This window comes from Corvus kubaryi, unplaced genomic scaffold (genome assembly GCF_017639235.1).
Source record: "Corvus kubaryi isolate FWS band 111438036 unplaced genomic scaffold, C.kubaryi_AGA036_p1.0 37334, whole genome shotgun sequence".
NCBI lineage: Eukaryota > Metazoa > Chordata > Aves > Passeriformes > Corvidae > Corvus > Corvus kubaryi.
In genome coordinates, this window is record NW_024581108.1 from 17,242,428 (window position 1) to 17,264,140 (window position 21,713).

The 21,713-nt window shown below is 39.7% G+C and overlaps 1 protein-coding gene across 1 annotated transcript; it reads right to left on the reverse strand.

The window, feature by feature from the left end:
* Nucleotides 1–1,765: 1,765 nt before the first annotated feature.
* Nucleotides 1,766–12,621, reverse strand: LOC121665808 (riboflavin-binding protein). Its single transcript, XM_042030586.1, has 6 exons — nt 12,518–12,621; nt 11,504–11,661; nt 10,682–10,781; nt 9,447–9,575; nt 5,055–5,166; nt 1,766–2,133 (listed from the first exon to the last, which is right to left on the reverse strand). Exons 2-6 carry the CDS (start codon nt 11,640–11,642, stop codon nt 1,888–1,890), a joined length of 726 nt encoding a protein of 241 aa, XP_041886520.1. The 5' UTR covers nt 11,643–11,661; nt 12,518–12,621; the 3' UTR covers nt 1,766–1,887.
* Between the last annotated feature and the right edge of the window lie 9,092 nt (nt 12,622–21,713).

The following is a 21,713-nucleotide window of genomic DNA, read 5'->3' on the forward strand; positions in this document are numbered from 1 at the left end:
CCAGGGAGCTGTAGAGTGGAAAACTGTCCCATAGGGACAACTGAGAATTTCTTGAATTTTTGTCCTAGAAAAGAGATGACCTAGGGGAAATATGGTAGCTCAGCAAAATTATTTGGGTCACAGAAGAGTTAAATGGTTTGCTTAGGGTACATCATGAGTCAGTAGGAAAATTATGAATAGGAGTGAAATGGTCTTCTTCCTTTATCTTGCTATAGGACTCAATGCTCTTCAAAAGCTCGCAATAACCAGTCTTATGGGTCATCCTGAAACTAAGCATGGAGGAGTTGTTTGTTGAGAGTGGTTTCAAGAGTAATTTAGCCAGAGCAAAGAGAATAAAGTGGAATGGGAAGAAAAAGAGCAGAGACACAGGCAGAAACAATTGTTCTCTACTTAACAAAAAGTATGAAGAAAATATTTGTCCATGATGATACAGAAAGGGGATAAAAAATTCTTGACTTTTGAGCCTAGCAAAATAAAAAGCAGGAAAATTTCTGATCTGATTCAGGTGCAATAAAGAAGGACAGGAAAGAAGAGAGTTAGAGAAATAGGGGAAGAAAAGGACTGTCAGAGCTTTATAGAAGACCAAATTCTTGTTCTTTCTTTTCTAACAGTAGAACTGACAAATTGAGTTAGCACAAACTACAGATGTGGCAAAGTATCACCCTAAAACCAATTCAATGCTGGTAGGAATTAGTCCATTGTTAAGTATACTGAGAAACTGGTTGGAAGCAGAGCATGACCTAATGGGTTTAGCATTACTATTGCAGCTGTGTGAAAGTATTCCAATAAATAAACAGCTCAGTGAAGAAAGTGTGTTAGATTTTTAAGATTCTCCCAGTATAACAGGATGTGCCAAGTCACTGTTTTAACTGCGGAACAGATCCTTAAATGCTGTAAGGCAACCAGATCCTTTGGAAGCACCAAGATGATGCTGATTTTCACAATTTGATAATGTGACCCGCAAATTCAACCCTTCTCATGGTTTCTGTAGTGATGGCACTGTGAAAGGCTGCACAGAATGGCACAGACCTATCTACTCTACAATGATATCAGAGGAAGTATGGATGTATAACTGCAAGCAGGATTTCATTCATCCTTTACCTGACAGATCCCTCTGGGAGTGGTGCAGATTTTGTTTTTAGTTTTGACTGTAGCAGTGATGCTGGGAAGCAGAATTACTGATGGGAGAACCTGACTGGGGCTGTCCCTGACACTTTGGTTTGTCAGAGATCATTATTTTTGGAATAATTCAGTGGGAATAATTGCACTCAAAATTATGCTCTAAACTGATATTGTAGGAGACTTTTCTACTGCTCTTGCTTAAGGTAAAAGCCCTGTTGCACAATATTTGGATCCAGGGATTTATGTGGTACACCTAAAAAAGCCCTGTTTTTAAGATACAAAATACATACATTCTCAGTGGTCAGTAGCCAGGCTCACTGACCTATTTCTGCCTGAAGATTTCTTCTTTATCTCAGCAGAGCCAGGCACAGAGGAACTCATGACAGGAGTGCTGTGTGCCTGTGCTAGTGAAGGGCTTGGGTTGAAGATTTGGTGCATTACTGGCAGGCATGACCTTCCAGGGGTCTCCAGTTCTCACTAGTCCACCTTAAGGCAGCAGGGGCTGCCTGTGCCTCTTCTCTTTGAAAGTCAACCCCTAGATGTTTCCTTCAGGCTTGTAGCTGTTCAGTTCAAGTCACAAGATCACACCTGTGCTAACCTGTCTGGAGCTTTGTGATGCAGATGCAAAAACATCAGAGAAAGATTAATACAACCAGCCATTGATTTATTATGTTCTAGAAAGCAAGGGATAAAGCAGGCTGGCATCATGCCCCAAGCCCAGCCTCCACGACGACTTCTCTTGTCCTGACATACATCCACTAGCATTTATCTTGTTTGTTCACCTTCCTCTCGCTTTAGTTTCCCAAACTTCAGGAGTTTATTTTGGCAGGCATGCTCCTCGCTGCTGCTGCTGCTGCTGCTGCTGGAGCTTTCCTCTGAGCTCTTTGAGAGGAGATACTTGATTGCAATCGAGTCCTTCTTGTTCATTTGCAAGCAGAGGCAGGAGGATTTGCTCACCTTAAATGACTCCCCCCACATACTCTGGCACATGTCAGTCCCATTTGCATATATCTGTGTGTCAAATAAGAAATGCCTCAATTACATTTAAAAATAATTGAATTAAAATCAGTTTCTATAAAATTGATAAACATTCATCACTTTATTAAAACTGTGGTACCAGGTTATAAAAACGTTGTCTGCAGTCCTTTACTGTCTTCCTGTGTGCTATGCTTCATCTCTTCTGAGATGTCTGAAAATGTTACCCAGTCCCACAACTGGCAAAAGTGATTTGCCTGTTTTGAGAGCAAGTGGTTACACAAAGTGCAGGGATCAACAGCTGCCCTTTGTTTCCACCCTGGGGCTGACAGCCCAGCAGCTCTCTGGGGCTGACAGTCAAAGCTGTGTGTGAGAGCCTTTACAACTTGTAGCATGTCAGGACATTCTGACATGCCTCGAAATCTGAGTAGTGCTGAAAGTGCCAGACAGTGCTTTGAATATGGGAATCTTTTTATTTACAGGCCAGAGACAGCCCAGTGGAGTCACAGCTCCGAGGGATCTCATTGTGCCTGCTGCAATGTACTTCATGGATGGGCAGGACCTCACAGGCAAAGAGAAGAGACATAATTCAGCAGCTGCCTGAAGACAGTAAGTTTTTGTCAGGCTTCCAGAGTGCTTTTACCAGTGGGATAATGTCCTTTCTGGCTCAAGAAACTGCAAATTGCAGCTTCTTGTACTCTTGTCGAGTGAATCTGTTCTGTTCTTGGTACTATAGCATTTTGTAAATCCTGTGTCATAGGACCTGTCAACCACACAACAAAGATACTGCTTGTTTGCTGAGCTCACATTGTGACAACCTTTTGCCTGCCCAGCTTGAGTTTGTCTAAAGAATATTAGCTAAAATATGGATGCTGCAGGTGCTGGAGAAGGAGTATGGAGGTTGGATAGTGCACTGGGAGCAGGGTCAGAAAAGGAAATCTCCCTCTATCTAGTTCTTTCCTTGTGTTCTCAGGGCAGGCAGCTATAGCTCTTTCTTTCCCACTATTCCTGTGATTTTAAGTAGCATTAGATATTTTCTTCCAGCTCCTGTGCAGGTCCTGAATTTCTACCTGCTTTTAGCTAATCATTCCAGAAAGTATTAAAGCCTGTCACATGGGTTCGTTTAGGTCTTTATGCAAGAGACATGGCTACACCCTATACCTGTGTCCCACAGGTTCTGTAGTGTGTTTGTGCTCTTCTACTTGCTAAATTGGTAATTTTATATTGACCTTCCTCCTAATTCTGCTTAAAGATCAGAGCATAATCAGAATGCTGCAGCAAATACATGGAGCACATAGCCTATTTACCCAATATGTCCCTAAATTTCTGCAAAGGATTCTAACTCTTTAGCTTCTTGGAAAATTTCCTAGTCTGTGCATTAACATTGCTTGAGGAGCACCCAGCTGGGAGAATAATGACAAGGCTAAAACTGGCCATGGTCAGTTGTGCATCCTTAATATTCAGTGTTTGTTCTTTATTCAGCAGTTGTCCCAAATGGGCCTTAGAACCACTTGCATATATTAAATGCAGAGCTGCTGATTGCTCCTCTGTGTGAAAAAAGTAAGGATCTGTCTACAGTGCTCTGACGTGTGAGAACTCTTTCATGAGTCCAAACCAGGGCAGTCTAGCGTTTCTATATCATGTAATTTTCATATGGGAAATGTGTGCTTTTTAATTTCTCTGCAGAAATTTCATCTTTATGCTTACTTACCATGCGAGCCTATTTTTGGTGAAAAACATGGGCAACTTAGGGTGTGGTTTAGGAACAGCTGTGCCTGGCTTCAAGTGATAAGACCTCAGACCTTGCTGCATGTTTTCCCCTGCAGATGGTATATTTTCTTTAAGAAATAAGTGCAAGGGAACTCAAGGTTAAAAATTCCTATCTCTGAAACAAGGACAGTTTGAACAGAGACTGGAGATTATTTACGGAGATTATAATTTTGTTTTTCACTTCATCTGGAACTACTGATGATTTAGCACATCTGGGAAACTAAGCTGTAAGTTTCCACAGCCCATTTGTTTTTGGCCACCTTCCTGAGTCTGCTGATTAGTGTCACTTTTGCAAGGCAGACAGCAATCCTGCACTAACTGGACTGTGTCTGCCACTTATATCAGTTGCTGAACTGACTTCTGGAAGTACATGCACTTGAACTGAATTCAAAATAATGAATCTGCAAGCCTTACTACCAGTCCCTAAGCACTTCACTTAAATTTTATTTACTTCTTCAATTTGGGCAGTTTTTCATGGACTCGTGAAGTTCAACTGTTAAAAATATTCAAGTACACTTTTGAACTGTATTATATCACTCTGATGCTAAACTTACTTGAGTCACTAGAAAAATCCAACCTGACTCTGGAAAGGTCTGCAGATCAGGTTCCAGGCAACCTTGCTCCTGTAAGTCTTGTCAGTTCTCATTTTATACACTTTTGTGTCTAAAATTAGTTATCCCAACCATTAAACATTCTCGGAAAGATGGGATGGAGAAGGACAAGGTAAAAGAGAGAAAAGGACAAAGATACCTAATAGGCAAGAAAACCTTAAAAGTTCCTCAGTGGTTTGGGAATTTACATTCCAATTTTAAAAAAATAGAGGTGTGTAGATCCCCATATTGTGTAAGGAACCTTATGAAATGCATCTTAGTGTCTCTGTATGAACAAAGTTCATTTATCTTTTACTTTCTAAATCCCACTGTGGTTAAAATATCAGTGTTTCTTGAACTTTTGTTTCACAAGTGGAATGAATAGTGATTAACTAAGTGTATGTCTACCTAGAGTAAGTGCTGTACATAAAAATGAATGTTTGAAAATTTGCGTACTTAAAAAGTCTGATGTAGGAATGGCTTGAAACTGCTGAAGTAAAATTAATTCACTGATGGCATTTTACTCCCATATATTCAGGAAAAAAAAAAGAACTCCTAATGCCATATTTTCTTCTTCAGTTGATCAGGTTTTCTTACCTCACTGTATGGAGTACATTTGTCCTTACAGTGGTTTTTTCCACTTTCATCCCGTTCCCAGTCTGTCAGCCAGTTACGAACACATATGGAATCATCTTTGCAGGCTTCATACCTTCATGGAGATTAGTGTGGAAGATACAGTTACTTCTCTCACATTTGTCAGTGGACTCAGATTCAACTCAAAGAGGTGTCCACGGGCTCTGTTAGTAACATGGTGTGATTACAGTGCAGCTTAGCAACAAATCTTCAAGAAATGTGCACAGTGCACATTATCTTAGCTTGACATGTTCATAAACTCCGAGCTGGCCAGGAAGACTTAAATTCCCATGAAAACTAAACAGTTCACTCTCTACTTTTTATACTCACAGACTTAGCAAAGGGCTCGTTTTGTGGGTGTTTTCTGATTGGTTATTTGATGCTACTGAGTGGAGGAAATCCTGGGAGGGAGGGAGGGAGTTTCATGAATGCTGCTGTTCAGTATCATAACAGAGCATAGGTATGCTAAGGGTGAACTGTCACTTGAAGGAGATGTGGGGCAAGTTTGTATTTATTAATTAATACGGGAGAAGTAGAATGATGTTTCCCAGGCAGGGGAGGTGCTATGAGGAATGTACACCGAAATAAGGAAATTCCACAAACAACAAAATCATATAAACTAATAGGCTGTCAGCCTCAGAATGACATTTTCAAGGAAGTTAAAAGGAAAAGGAAAGATAAGAGTCCTGTAGGATATAAATCTAAAATCTTAAATTTTAAGTTATTTTTAACTTGTAAGTGGTAATGTAGAAAAAAACCTATAAATGGCCTGGAATGAGTAGAGTTCTGGCTGATCTATGTGATGAGAGATCTCATGACTTACCATTATCCTACATAATTTCCTCCCTTGCACTTCTCTTTTATGTTGTACTTTTTGGCTCTTACCTTTCTTAAGGTCCACTTCCTGCAAATCAGTTAACATCTACTTAAATTTGGTCTCATTGTCTTCTGGAGAGTTATTCATACCAGTAACCGAAAGTGCCAAAACAATGAGGCACAGCTTCCAGAAAGTTAACATTTAGCATGGTATTTGTAATTAGTGGCTTTGGATAGGTTTTCTGTTTGTCATTTTGAATCTTCAGGGTCATGTTTCAAAGCTATTTTGATATCAGAGGGCTGCAGCCTTACATTTTTAAATGAAATATGTGCATCATCACGTGGTCACAGAACTACGAGAACTGGACATTGAAGTAGATTTGCAAATGCAGAAAGGTCAGAAGAGGCATATCTGCAGAACCTTCACATTGCTTTTCTGGGCTTTTTGGAGGGAGAAAGAGCAATAACAAATGGAAAGTAACCAGGGCCTGAACTAAAGAGCTCAGGGTCAGGAGACATTTACTCTCAATGGGTTCATCCCTGAATCTACTGTCAGATGTAGGGGCTCTGCTGGAAATAGAGGCTAAAATCTGATAAATTAATATTCATGCTATGCATTTGGTTTCCTCAGAAATCTGAATAAAATATATTTATTAAAGTCTTTATATTTTTATTCACCATTATTTATTAACTTGTCAGATGAAATGTTTCCTAATCACAATTATTACCTGACTGTGGTTTGTTCTATAAGCAGGTGGCAAGGCATAACTCTATTGTTAGGAGTTTTTCTATATCCCAATGGAAGTAATTAAGAAGTCAAGTTTATGAAAAGTCATGATTTGTGAAAAGTCTAATTTCTGCCGTCCAGAAACATGGAAGTTGTTTCTTCAAACATTAACTAAAACCTGTGAGAAACATAAATACTTAAAAGATCCTCCCCGAACATATTAGTTCCCTATGTAAAATGAGCAGGATTATTTTTATTTTAAAGCCTTTTCCCCTGTATTTCTTACAATTAGCTCTTGCTCTTTTATAGGGCCCTTTCCTAGGTGAATGAGAAAATGACTTGTACATTGGGCTCTTTCAAAAGCAACAGTTTAACGACTACTGAGAGCAAGGAATCCTAAAACAATAGGAAGAAAAGGAAGGCCCGAAGCTAGTCAGATGAATTTCTTTTAAATTAAGTCACTGCTCATTCAGAATACTCTGCACATTTCTGGCCACAAAGACATACAGTATGCAGCAGGCACACTCCCAGTATGTAGAGAAAGTAGGTCACATCACCAGCAGTGCTACAGCATGCTAAAGGGACTCCAGTGAATAGAGCATGACAAAATGTTACTTTAAATCACCAGAAAGGGTGGGAATTCTGTCCAGGCTCTTTTCTAGCTTCAGGCCTTAAGCAGGGTAAGGGAAAGGGTTTGACACTGGCATTAGGCAGGCACACAGACCAGCGTGCAGGGTAATGGGCCTTCAGTACATTTTTGATTCAGGCCAGGCATCTGTGACGCCAAAAGGGGCAATAGATCATTGCTCAGGACTTGTTTAGAGCAGATCCTCTCTCTGCCAGGACACTCTATACTGGAAAAGGGTCAGTTTTTCCTGTGCAGCAGCTCTCAATCACCTCATGATACTTTCCAACAACTAAAGTTGAAAGTGCTGTTTACCTGAAGGTTCTGGCAATGCCCAGGGAACACTGAGGATTTTGCAGTGTAATATTGACCCATGATCTACACTTTGGTATAAATCTCATATACACTAAAGCTGGCTTAAACTAGTCCATAGATGCAAACTAAACTTACAGCACACATTTTCTTTCATTTTTACACTTTCACTCGATGTAACAGTTTGGTAAAGATTTTCATGCTACCTGTTTTGGGATGCATTTGTTTTAGATACTGGTATTTTATCATTTTCCTCATTAGATCTTTTCTAAAGCTCGCTGGCAACTCCAGTGCTTTAATATCCAAATGCAAAATTTGGTTCTGAGCTTTAAGATTCAGAGCACTGAGGGAAATTCAAGGTCTCAGTCTTTATCTTCAAGGAGGTCAGTAATCTGGATTCAGTTCAGAAGATTACAAAAAACTTAGCAAGGAAGACTGCACATGACAAATCCGTTCCTGAGGCACATGAAGTTTCCTGACACAGAAATAAAATTTGTTGCTAGAGAAAGCTCTAGGAAAGCTAAGAAATACATCAGCCCTTCTCACTCTCTTCCATTACAAATCCAAGCTATGCTTCTGGTTTCCTTCTCTGGCACAAAGCAATGGAGACATATTTAAAGACAAATCCTACCAAAATTCTGCACTGCATACATGACTTTGCCCTTGGAGGGAATGGAAATGGATCCACATGTCAATAATATTCAAGTTGTATGAGCACTAGGGAAGCATGGCAGAGAGCAGCCCAAGAGAACCCTACCATGCCCTGTGTTCTGTATTTTCTGTACTTTCAAAAAAAAGCTCTTTTATAACATTTTTATTAGTATCATAATGGTTTTCCATGATTTTCATAGCAGCCTAAGGGATCCAGACATTCACAGTCCATTACTTTCATGGAAAACTAGCACATTTAATCCTATAGTGTGAACAGAGCCTGTGGTGTTTGTGCTATGCTTCACACACACAAGTTACTCCAGTGACTGGGCACAACATTCATAAGGTGGTGACTGAGTTTATGTGTCCCACAGTGATATTATTTAAGATCCAACTTCTCAGAAAAGGGAGGGAAGGAGAGAGAGAGGGAGGGAGAGGTATATGCTGGATAAGTTGCGGTGGAAAAATCTGAGTACCCTACATGGATACAATGCTCCTGCCCCAAGACTAAGGAGAGATGGGTGCTGGGTTGTCCCACCACATGCCTCGCACTCAAAAAATAATGTAATTCTCTGATGCTGTGTTTTGGGAAACAAAGTTAAATGCTATTATGCTGCTCATTGCTATTAATAATTTTAGCATTACTTGGCTGAAGTTGTCTCTGATATTCAGGCTTTTAGAAGAGATTTTAGAGAGTGTAATGATAGAAGGGAGAAGGTCAAGGGTGAAAAATTAAGGAATGAAGCTAATTTATTACATTAATTAGTTGAAATCCCACATGAAGTGACATCTTTCCTGATTTTGTAGTGCATTTTATGCATACAAAACAAATGTATCATGTCATTATCAATTATTCAAATTGAAAATGCTAGTTGCAGAAATGCTACCTCACAGACATGGCCTTTTCAAAGGGTGGGCAGGCCCTTGCTGCTGCCAGTGCCTGTCAGTGTGGCAGGAGCTCCTCTGTCACAATGCCACTGCACTGCATCCTCACCCAGAGCAGGGCAGTGCTGTCCCCAAGTCACTAAACTCATGTTAGTGTCTCCATCCTGCATTCACAGCCTGTGTTGTTATTATTTTGGGGGCAGTAGCTCAGCAGAAGGAAAAGTACAAATGGCAAACGAGAAATTCAGAAGCAGAACAAGAGAAAAGGGGGTGAAACACCACTGAATCATGGGCATATTAAAATTAAATAAAAATACTTTTATTAAAAAGCTGAACCTACCAGTCATCACAAAAGCTTTGACACAATGGAACACCCTGAATAGCAGCAGTGTCGTTGGGATGGATCCAGCGAGCAGCATGTGGAGAACACCGGTAAAAGCACTCGATTTTCTTTGTGAAATCTTCACAGCTGTGGTGGATGAGAAAAGCCACAAATAAGCCTGTTTCTGAGCATCAAGGCTACAGCCTCAGTTTTCTAGGCCTGCTTTGATGTGGATGCAATACTACAGATTAGGAGAAAAACACAGAAAAGCATCCTTTGGCCCTGTTAATGCCTAAGTTTGAAACTCATTCCTCTGGCATTGTGTACGGACTCTGACCGTGCAATTACCACAGCCAGCTACAGCACAAATGTTTCCATGCATATTTCAGCCCTATTTGTGTAAGCTTTCCGTGAACTTTTGAGGCCTTGAGTTTTCCTGGCAACAACGATTCCAGGCAATAATAAAATGTAGTTTAAAACGATAGTATAAAACTTTGTCCGTGCTGTAGCCTCATGGTTTCACTAATCTTTAGATTTTTCCCACAGCCCAGCTGAAGTTACTTAAAATTGCATACTGTGCTGCTCTCCTGGGAGTGGCAGGCAAGAGCTGTTACTTTTTCACATCTGCTTTTGCTTAATTGTTTTGTACTTTCATCCCTTTATTTCTATAACTTGCCATGTTTCACAGCTTTAACATCTAAGGGGGTACTAAAAATCTTAATTAAGGAGACATTCTTCATGGTTACAAAACCCACAGGATTATAAGAATTTTTATTCTAAATTTTCAGACGTTTCATTTCTGGACTCCTGGGTTTGTTTTTTTTTTTTTTTTTGGTGAGATTTAATAATCTAGTTGATGTGCTTTCTAAACAAAGGACGAAGCTGGTCTCTATTCACTACAGATCACACTCACTGGTGGGTGATGATTGGAGAACTACAGAGGTGCAGGGTGGTTGTCACCTGCTGGGTTTTCAACTGGTTTGCATTGCTAGATCTGGTTCTATACAGAAAGCAAACTTGAAAAAACATAGCTGTGTCTTGACAAAATGTCATAAATAGTATAGACTTAGGGATTTGTGGGTTTGTGTGAGAGGAGAAGAAGAGTCAGAGGTTGGTCAGATATAGAGAAAAGGTGATGGGAACTAGGCTGGGTGACATTATCTCTAAGGTAACCTAATGTCCATCAGCAGCTGGTGGCTGCTCCAGCCCAGATCTTTGGAACCAGGACACAGAAAACATCAAAGCTGACTTACGATTTACTGAGCTGCCCACATCTGTTCCAGTAGCTGTTGCTTACTTTAATTACCGGGGAATGAGCCAATTGCTCTGTGAAGTCTGCATAGCAACAGGAAGCTGTTAGGAATGAAACAAAGATCTTGCAGTAAGTGTTCCTTTTTAACACTGTATTTGGAAGACAGAAATGTAAGATGAATCTGGTTTGGACCATAATATGATAAAGTCTCTTAGTACAAACTCGAAGGTGTACTCAAGCTCTAACAATTTTGGGTGTGAAAGTAGCAGTGTAAATGCTGGAAGAGGTGGACTGGCAAAAACAGTGCTTTGTCAAGTTGTGCCCAGAGAGTCCCAAGAATTTTACCAATGTTCTGCCAGATGCCACATCCTGAGGGATACTGACTTTGAAAACTACCAAACATAAAAGAAAAAGAGTTGAAGAATTTTAATAAGTGCTGTACTTTGCTTACAATAGAATTTTGATTTCAACTTTTCCCATTTGGTGTCTGCTACAATTAATGTTTTATACTTAATTACAATAAACCAAAGTAATCTTTGCTGTGAATATTTTTAAGCAGATGGAGCTACAAGAAAGACAAACTGCATCAGAATTTTGAAAAGAAAATAAATTAAGTCAATGAGACTTTCACAAATGACTTTGTTAAGACCCAGTATCTTACTCTTAGTTTGCTTGCAGTAAAATGTCAATGAAGGAGGCTGTTCAAATACAATGTATACTGCATCTTATATATTTTTGAGAAATTAGGGGAAGTGCCAAAACAGTTACTGTGTACAATGCTGTACTTCTTGACCATATTTGGAAAAAATTAAACCACTCTTACATTTAGAGTACAGAGTGCACTCTTGCATATTTGGCTCAGGACTTGGCTTCGGTTTTTGGGTGTCCCCTTCCAGACATCCATATTGTTTGCAGGTGGATGATGTTATGACAGCAAGGAGGGTGATAGCAAACCTCAGCATTGTTCTTCAGCTCTTTTTCCTGCATTAAGAGAAGTCTTTGTTTACATCCTTTGTTTCTAGGAGAACCCATAACATTAAAAGGAAGGACTGCATTTAAAATACTACATATATAATCAAATAAAATATGCTCAGCAAAGATGCATACAGAAATATTAAGACACATTGTCCCTTGCTCTTTACTTATAACTGAACACTTACCCTTCTGTTTCATATTTCTGAAGTTTGGTGACAAGTGATAAAAGTCATCAATAATTCAGGCTATGTGTGAAAATGTGTTATCATTTTCAGTATTTAAGAAAATTATTTTAAATTTCTTACACTAAGCTGAATTATTTTTTAATCCTTCCAAGAGACATTTGTATGTTTCCCTAGATTTGAAGAAAATATTGATTAGTTCTAAAACCTGAAGAGTTTTTTTGCACACTTGGAAATTGCAATTAAATACAGCTGCAAGTGAGATAGTAGTGTTCATCACCTGAGCTGGATAAATTACATTGAATACTTGCCTTTTGAAGCTATGCTGATTTATATTTAAGAATCTGATCTGTTATTTTCTGCTTCTTTTGTAGAGTTCGGTCAAAAATGCAAGATAAAAATGTTTTATCTTTATGACTAAAATTTCTCTAAACACAGGCTATATATTAGTCAGCTATAAAGATACATCTATAACTTGTTACATAAATCAATGCATTATTCTTTATACATGTTATTAATTTAACCCTTCATTCTTTAGTTAAGTATTCCTGTTAACTTTTTGGAATAATTTTGCCTGAATAAGCACTGCAGTTCTTCTATGCACCCAGACTTTTCAGATATAAAGAACAACTTATACAGAAGAAGAAAACTCTCTCTTCAATTTCTCTGTAATTTCTCACCTCTTTTGCTTTCCTTCTGGGTGATACTTCTCCCTGGAACAGGAACACAGTAAATTGCTTTTCCCATTTTCCACTTTATATACACACCATCTGGCACCAGTGCTCCAGAATTTGTTTGCCCTGGAAGAGTTCCTTGACCCTTTGGAATGCTAACACAGATTTATCTCAAAAGCAGATGCAATGACCAGCACATAATGCCCTTTTATTGCTTGCAAACGTCGACATGATAAAGAGGAAAGTACAAACATGGGTTAGAATTAGAAAAAAAATAGCTCTCCTATATTTCAAATGCCATTAACCCCTCCTGCCTGATTTTTCAATGATTCCTTGTATTATTAATTATTAAATTAATTTCTACAACAGTTTCATGGAGCTCTTAGCACCAAGTTGGGCTTCAGTGAATTCAAGACATTAAATGCTTTTTATTTCAGCCTGACTGCCTTAATTCTGACTAATGGCTTGCCTTGTTACACAGTAATTTTACTGCATTCCCTGGAAGATAGTCCATGTCTCCTGATTCCCAGTTCTTTGTTCTCTCTTCACAATATCCCTTCAAAACCTGCTGCTGTTCACCCTGGTTGCTCTACCTGCCTCATATGTACCTTACAACCAGTCTCACAAGCGCTACAAGAAATGGTTGATTGTACCACTGATAGTGGATCCTGATGGGATTTCATTGGGAGAGCTGCTTTCTGCAAAGAGTATTTGCATCTAAACATAAACCATTGGTTAAGGTAGACATGGTGACGACAAATAGTTGCCAAGATGACAAATCATTTTCACAGATTGTCTTGTTGTACTGTAAAGAGCAGCACCCCTCAGTACCTTGCAATTATTTAGATACATAAGGAAGGCAGCATCTGTTGTTTTTGTGTTTTAAATAGAACACTGATTTGTCAGATAATACTCTGAGGCCATTATCTACTGACCTTTTTTCTTAAAAATACAAACATTGGCACAGTAGAAGTATGATACAATTCTCAGTGAGCAAAGGCACGAGCACGATAATAAAACAATCTCTATAAGCTATAAGCACTGATTTTTATTCTAGCTCTAGTAAATGCCTCAAGGTGAAAGTCTTGCTGGCCTAAAAAGAGCCTTTTCCAGATCAGTGGAAATGGAGCAATTTTTATGTTCCAGAATGAATTTAATTAAGACAAGTTTAGAGAATGAATTTAATTAAGGCAAGTTTAAAAAGGCATAAAGTAACTATAGGAGAAAATGAAGTAAATCTAATGGCTTATTACCTGTGCTTTCACTTCATGTGGCTTGATCTAGTGTTGGCTGAAATTCATGGAGCTCCTTGCTGCTTTGCAAAGTAAAGGATTGGTGTGTGCTGCTCGACACTAGGATCTGTGTATTATACAAAATAAAGACCAACGTATAACATGAACATTCACTTTCAACACTGTGAGGAGTGGACGGGCTGGCCAGCCTGGTGAAAAGCACAGAAATAGTCCATGCTCTGCTCCTGACTGCTCGGTTTGTGTGAAATACATGGACACTGGTGAGGTGTCAGCATGCCAGGAGGTTCTTGTAATGCCTCTGCTCACTGAATTGGCATACAAATTATATTAAGCTATAGGAAACTGGGATCGCTTTCAGGCTTTGAGTAGGAGCCAAATGGGACCACTTGCTGGGAGATTAGGCAGAGTTTCTAGCAGCGGGAAGGAAAATTGTCATATGTTTGTGATTTCCCAGACTTGGCTTTGGTTAGCAGCACATGTAAGCAGGCTCGGGCTAAGGAGCCTTTAGTGATCTTGGCTATACATTTTCATCTCCTGAGAAGTGAATCTTGATTCTTCTTTTCTAAAAGTATTCTCTCCCAATTGTTTTGTCTGATGTCTTATACTGGGAAATTTGTTAAAGGAATTTTCTTACCTTTTCCCATACTGGAATGGGTCATTTATCTTTATTTGTTAAAATTTAACTTATTTTCAAGCACTCACTGATATTCTTGTACTTTTAAGACTCCTACTGCCATTTCATTTTAACTTTAGTATCAATACCCTGTAACTTCTATTCCTCTCTCCAGAAGCTAGAGTGAAAGCATGCATGATGTTGAGGTATTGCCATGGACAACAACTCAGGCACCACAACAATAAATTGTTATCATCTGATGATTTAATTGATAGTGGTCAATGGTGTTAGCAAATCCATGCATCTATTCCAAAACCACAAACACTACTACACTAGGTCTCAAGAGTCATCTACCTGAGCAATTTCCTTCTGGCACAAGCCATTGGCAGAAAATTAGGGAAGAAATGTTTAAAAAATATAGTTTCTAACTTCCCAGCTTCTGGCAATCAGTTTAGTAACTATGTGAACTGACATCTCCTAATTCAACAGAGTGATTCCTGCTTTGTGAGTCAGATTTCTTTAACAACTGCAGCAAGCTTTCATGCCTTTATACTCTTGGTAACTCTGCAAAGCCAATGTGGTTAAGGGAAAAATTGTTTGTGCTTCCAACCAGTGACAATTGCCAGATCCATTTCCCTTCTTGGCACCCTGAAAGCGTAATAACAGTGTGACTGGAGGGAGACTGAGTTTCAGCAGTGTAAATTAGAGCATTTGGCCTGCTACAGCTTTATTAGAGATGGCAATGTGTGCTAATGAAATTAATCTGTTTGTTCCTCATGTCTCAGCGTGAGTCTGCATGCTCAGAGGTTGGAAGTGTTTTTCTTGTTAACTGTAACAAAAAACGCAATTAGGAGCACAGGTTCTTTTCTAATTTAGTGAAGCTCCTTTAAATGCAGAGCTGTATTTAAAGTTGCAACAAGAACATGTTATTTGATGATCAGTGAAGCATATAAACTGGACTTTCATTATGTCAGACTTTAGAACTAAGGGTTTGTCTTCACAGGTCCTGGTTGAATGTATCATGTCACAAGTCAAGCTGAATGCCAGGGGAGACACTCCAGATGGACTCAGTCTGGCACTTCTGACTCTGGAAAAAAACAGCTGAGGTCAAATCTTAATGCTACTGAATCTGAGGTGTGATTTGTTTCAGTTCACTTCAGTGGGGCTGGGATTTTTCCTATTTTTTTTTCTTTGTGTAAGGAATACATCACAGAACGAAGTAAGGCTTATTTGCTTTATTTAGTACACAAATGTTGCTGAGCTAGTCCTCCAACAGGGCACAAGAATGACAAAAGCACCAGTAATTTTATATAATGAAGAGAGTGAGTCAGTGGTGGGTAAAAAAGCAGATATTTTAATGAATGGTAGGTTTAAAAAGAAATCTCAACCCAAACCAACAAAATTAGAATTGTAAAAATGTCATTTTAAGCCCCATGTTAGGCTTTTCAAAATTAAAGGGGACAAAAACCTACTTATTTCAGCTTATTACTGAGTGAAAAGCACCTCTTGAAAACATAACAGAATGCTCTTCCTTTGCCCTAGTCTTTCATTTGCCTTTCACTCTGCTAGTCTGTTACGGTGGGATTCCTTGAACCGCTAACAACTACTGTTGGTTTTTCTACAAAGAGGGGGCTTTGGTTTGGGTAGCTCCTGACTGGTGTGAAGGGGGCTCTCTCAACTGACAAAGAAAATCTGTCCAGTTTGACCTATACTCCAGAAATAACCAGCTGCAATCTTGTTTTGGATTTAGACCATTAATATTTGATTGAATTTTCTACAATCACTTATGAATGATGAATTTACTCTTAGGGGAATATCAATATTATTTTTTTTAAATTTACACTTGTATTATGGGTATTCATTATTTGAATAGAGATAATGCCTAGATGTCCCAGCCTGAAGTTGTGATGTAGTGTTTTAAAGTACTTGGTGCCATTACTGGATTCTGGATGGCCATGTCCCACAGCCCCCTTCTGTGCCTTGATCCTGTACTGCCCCTTTCCCTCCATTGTCCTGGCACAGCTCACAAGGGGTTGTGCACCCAACCAGATGAGGAAACTGATCCAGCAAAAAGAAATCTAGTGCTCCCCCACCCTTCAGTGTTTCTGGGTGCATCAGTTTCAGTTTATAGCACAGCTGAAGAAGAGTTTTGTTGCTGAAAAGGGTGGTATCACATTGAGAGAGACACACATGAGGGTAGGACTGGCAGTACTTTCAGTCAGAACTGCCAGCCTCTGAGCTCCACTGTGTTGGTATTCTGTGTTGTGTTTTCTTAATTGTTATGTTGAACACCTTGTAATCAAAATGAAGAGCTGACAGGTTTATAGAGAAAACAAATAATGCAAGCACAAGGTAACAGTGAGATCATACTGGTCAACATATTAAAAGGCAGTGACTGGAAACCACCAGATGAGTCATTGCTGAGCTTTTCCTGTTGGTATCACTGCAGGGATGAATGTTAAGGAGGACACAGTTGAAGCCCACGCTGTGCCTCTGATGAATGACTCCCATACATGCCATATTAGTCTTAGATAGCTTGACTCATTGTCCTGTGATGATTCTGTGGTTGAAAAATTGACCACAACGCTCAGGAAACAGGTGTTTTTTTGCCCAGTGCCTTTGTTTACATTGTCATCTCTCTCTCTCTCTGCAACCCTCAAATGGCTCTGCTCTCTTGTATCAACCAAGATTCATTTTTACTTCCTAATCCTTTCTCAGTTATCTGTGCCCTCTTTGACTGTTCTGTTTCAACACAGACGCCTTAAGTCTCTTGAAGTATCCTAGTGCCAGCCTTCACAGCACACCTGTTGGATTTCCATGGCTGCTGTTTTGTATTTGTCATCTGTTTGGGAGGCGTTTCCGTAAGTAACAGTAGAACCATGTGTAATCCTCCCCTTGGCCCTTCTTAAATCTCATCTTTCTTTGGGTACCAAAAAGAGGGTGAGAACAGTTAGGATCTGAATCTACTTCTGCTGGCCAATATCTCTCCCCTCCTAACGTGCTTCTCTTTCTGGACCTGTCAGAAATACACACAAATATACATATTTATGTGCATATGTAATTTGTCCTCTGTTCACACCCAGGGGTAGCAGCCCTATTGTGGCAATTGCTGTACAATCAAGTCCAAGCTGACAGAGAAAGCAGCACATTCACTGGTCTCTTCCTCTATTTAAAGCTCGAATGTGTTTGATTTGTTGCTAGGAAGTGCTGTTAACTATTGCACTAAGCTCTCCTGATAGTTCACAGCCAAAATTTTAAACTTCGATTGTATATTTGCATATTTATATCTTCTACTTCCTTATCAGATGCAAATATGATACCTAGAACAAGGTTAGAGCAGTGCAAAGCTGTCACTGACATACTGCATCACTGCAAACATGTCCTTCATGGTATACAAAGAAGGAAAATAACTACTGGAAAGCAATCATATCCGGTTATGACTGGACTTTTCTTGTATCTAGATGTAGTAATTGCCATCCAAGTGTCAGTTGGTTTTCTCCATTAGTCTGTCCCTAAGACAGACTAATAGTGGTAGTCTCCAGTGAAGATGCATTGGAATAATATATACTATAATATGCTTTTATGGAAAAACCTGCTAGCAAGAAATTTCTTCCTAATCCTCCTTAATTCAATGTTTAGTTTGTGCCTTGAAGCATGACTATTTACAACCTTCCTGTAAAAAGTCCTTATGTAACTATGAGTATTTTTATTAATTACACAAATGTCTAAAGTGGACCTTCTTGACTCTGAGATGAGCTCAGCTGGTCAGACCATGGTGCCAGTAACACTAAGGTTGTGGGTTAAATCCCTGTGTGGGCCATTCACTTAAGAGTTGGACTTGATGATCCTTGTGGGTCCTTTCCAACTCAGAATGTCCTGTGATTCTGAAATAGCAGACCTCACTAGATCCAGATAATGAGTAAATTTTGCCTAGACTGTGTCAAGGTCCCAGACTTACTAATGCTCCTGTGTTCTTTTAGAAAATCCTTTGTTTCTTACCATTTCCCTGGAGCTTGGGAGTGGTGATGGGGAGCTGTACTGTGTGGCTGCAGTCCTGTGCTGTGCAGGCAGCATGCATTGCCACCCTGGCAGGGCTGACACAGGGATCTTGAACTTCACTGAACAAAAGGATGCCTCATTCTATAAAGAATAATGGATTAGTCTCAGTCAAAGCTTTGCCCATCATGTCTCACTGGCTCCATGGGACTTTGTTACCTGTATTTTTTATTTTGCTTATAACTAGTATTCTCTGTTGTATCATGCTGGTTTTATTTTTTTTTTGTGAATCTTGAAGAAAGAATGCTGTCACAGGCGTGGAGTTGGGGAAACAGGCAGGAGTCACGGTGATGATGTGCAGCCTGTTAATTACTTGTCATTACTGACATTCTGTGCAGGTACAGCACCACATGCCACAGCCCCGTGCCTTCCTCCTGCCTGACTGCACACTGCCATTTGCCAAACATTAGTATTCCAGTGTAAAGCCCAAAACTTGTCTGTGAATACCATTAGAACTGGGTCACTAACAGAAGGTGCGTGACAGATTCACATGCAGAACAACCAAAGCCATTTCCTCTGTCTCGTACAGAGCACAAATACTGAGAGGGAAGGCTGTGTGTACAGTGTGAGTGGAATGACAAATGACAGGACGCAGTGATAAACTTGTTGGCATTAGTGATGCAGTTCTGCCTTGGAAACGGTGGAAGCAGGTGATCAGCTGGGTTATGTGTGGCACTGATTTTGCCAAATGGTCAAATTTAATAGGAATTAAAATGATTAAGTATTTCATTTTCAAGAGGAAATTCTCTTGCTCAGCAGAATGACTTCTACTGTTTAGCATTTTCTACTCTGTTTGCAATAAAGAGGTTTTAACCTCACAGCTTCAGTCTGCATATCTCTCTTCCAGCTCCAGCAATTATTGCTGTAGCTGTGTGCTAAGCAGTCATAAAAATGTTGCAGAGGAATTTGTCATCCCAGAAACATTATGGACTGAGTTCGAGTAGACTGTGTTCTGCCTTACCAAAGTCCCTTTAAACCAGCTAGAGAAGAATGGAAGAGAACTTTTCCTGATAGTATCATTCCAGCTACCTTCTGAATCAGAAGCACATGCTGAGACCTTTTTTATATGGAAAAAATGCAAGGTGGGATCCAGGGAAAGGAAATAGCTGGAACTGCAAAGAGAAACTGCATTAAGCTGAGTATCAGCACATGAGCTACACAGATTGTCTGTAGTGCCCTGCTCTGTGTTAGTCAGTGTAGATACTGTAAGAATCATCCCCTTTAAAAGCCTTTATTGATGAATCTTCTTTTTTTGATGTGACCGAAGATTTCTGGAGACAAACATCATGAGCATAGATGTGGCACCATACCACGCTCTGCCTCATTCATCTGTACCCCTTTTCCCTGCCAAGCCTCTCATGATACGTTCACTTTTATTTAAAGCTGGGGAAAAAAAAAAAATTCAGAAAACTAGCTCATATGGAAAAGAAAAATCAGGTCACCCAGACTGGTCTGCAGATTCAGGTCATATTCAGTGACATGTTTAAATGGAAAAAATATGGGAGAACCAGTAAAATGAGGAGTATTTTTCCTATTCTGTTAATATGAAACCTTACTGTTCTTTTGTTTCAAAAATATTGGAAAGACATTTTGAGTCCAAAATACTAACCAGGGATTAAGCAGAAGGAAATAAGCCAGAAGCAAACCAAACACAATATATTCACAAATAAAATGTCCTATTAACTGCCAAATGGCTTTTTGATTTGGAGAGATGAAAGATATTTTTAATTTTTTGTATTAAAATACAGAACCAGAAGGCAATTATTTGCAATTCTGTCTAAAACGAACAACTGAAGATTTGTTTCTAACATGTTTATTTGTTTAATATGTTAGAGAGGTAACGTTATCCGCATGCTCATTGTGACTTTTCTTCCTGTATGCATGAATTCCTTTCTGGCACAGGAAGCGAACAGGTGTGAGCCAGAGCAAGGTGTCCCACTGGCCATAACCAACAAATAACTAATTGGCATCTATGCTGCAACAGGGCAAAGATCCAGCCAAATTATGATGAGGCACTGTGCCATCCTAATAGACTCACATTAACAAGGACGCCAAGATTCCATAAATTTACATTATTTACATTTAGTTAGAGCAGGATTCCCAGCTGGGAAGTTCCACATGGTTGTCCATTCTGATCATATACAATTATGATGGAAAAAGACCTCTGTGACTAATCCAGCACCCTGAAATTGTTTTCAGCAAGCATTTAAGCATTAATAATTACTTAAAAATGCTCCTACTCTTCTACCTCAATAAATCGTTGGGAAGTACAAAATGTTGTCTTTGTACAAAATGAATAAAAAATTTATACAATTAGATTTCCTGGTTGAAGATATATGAGCCTTTTCAGCTTGGTATAAAGGGAAAATGAGTTATTTTTTCTGCAGTAGCAGCAAGATTCCTGACTATGTAATAGTGAAGAAAAAACCCCAGAACTTTGAAGTTGCTTTTGTGAAAAATAAATGCAAAACTGGTAACTTAAGCCCTCAAGAAATAATTTGCGAAGAGAAAAACGCCGAGAGGGTGTGAATTATTGAGATGAAACACAAGATGACGATATTCTCTTATTACTCCTTGAGGAAATGAATCTCTGACGGTTTGTTTTTTTGACTGAGAAGATGGTGAACTACATCTTAATCCACAGCATAGTAAGTGGAGAGGCACAGCTGGTGAGCATTCTCCTGCAGCTCAGAGTTCCTGTGGAGGGATGAGGGATGCCCAGAGATGTTCCGCTCACTCAGGCACTGCAGGCCTGGAGCTTGGGTCCCACTGTGTCCTGCTGGAGGAACGCTGCAGCATTTTCCCAATGTGACCGTCTACGTGTAACACCACTGGGAAGGTCCTGCACTCACCCGAGATTTTCGGGAACGATTAAAAAGTTTATTGACAGGGAAGCTGGATTCTGCTGGACATCTGAGCTGATTGCAGATCACGATGACAGGGACACGATGACGCACAGAAAGTTCTACCTGAATATGAGGAAGAAATTTACTCTGTGGGTGACCACACGCTTGTATAGATTGCCCAGAAAGATTGTGGAGTCTCCCTCCCTGGCGATATTTCAGAGCCGTCTGGATGCAGTGCTGTGCCTCGTGGTCTGGGGCGACCCTGCCTGAGCAGGGAGGTTGGAGCAGATGACCCACTGTGGTCCCTTCCAGTCTGAACCGTACCGTGACTCTGCGATTCTGTGATTCTACAGTTCTGCGATTCTGTGAACCACAGAATGAGTCAGGCTGGAAGGGACCACAGTGGGTCATCTGCTCCAACCTCCCTGCTCAGG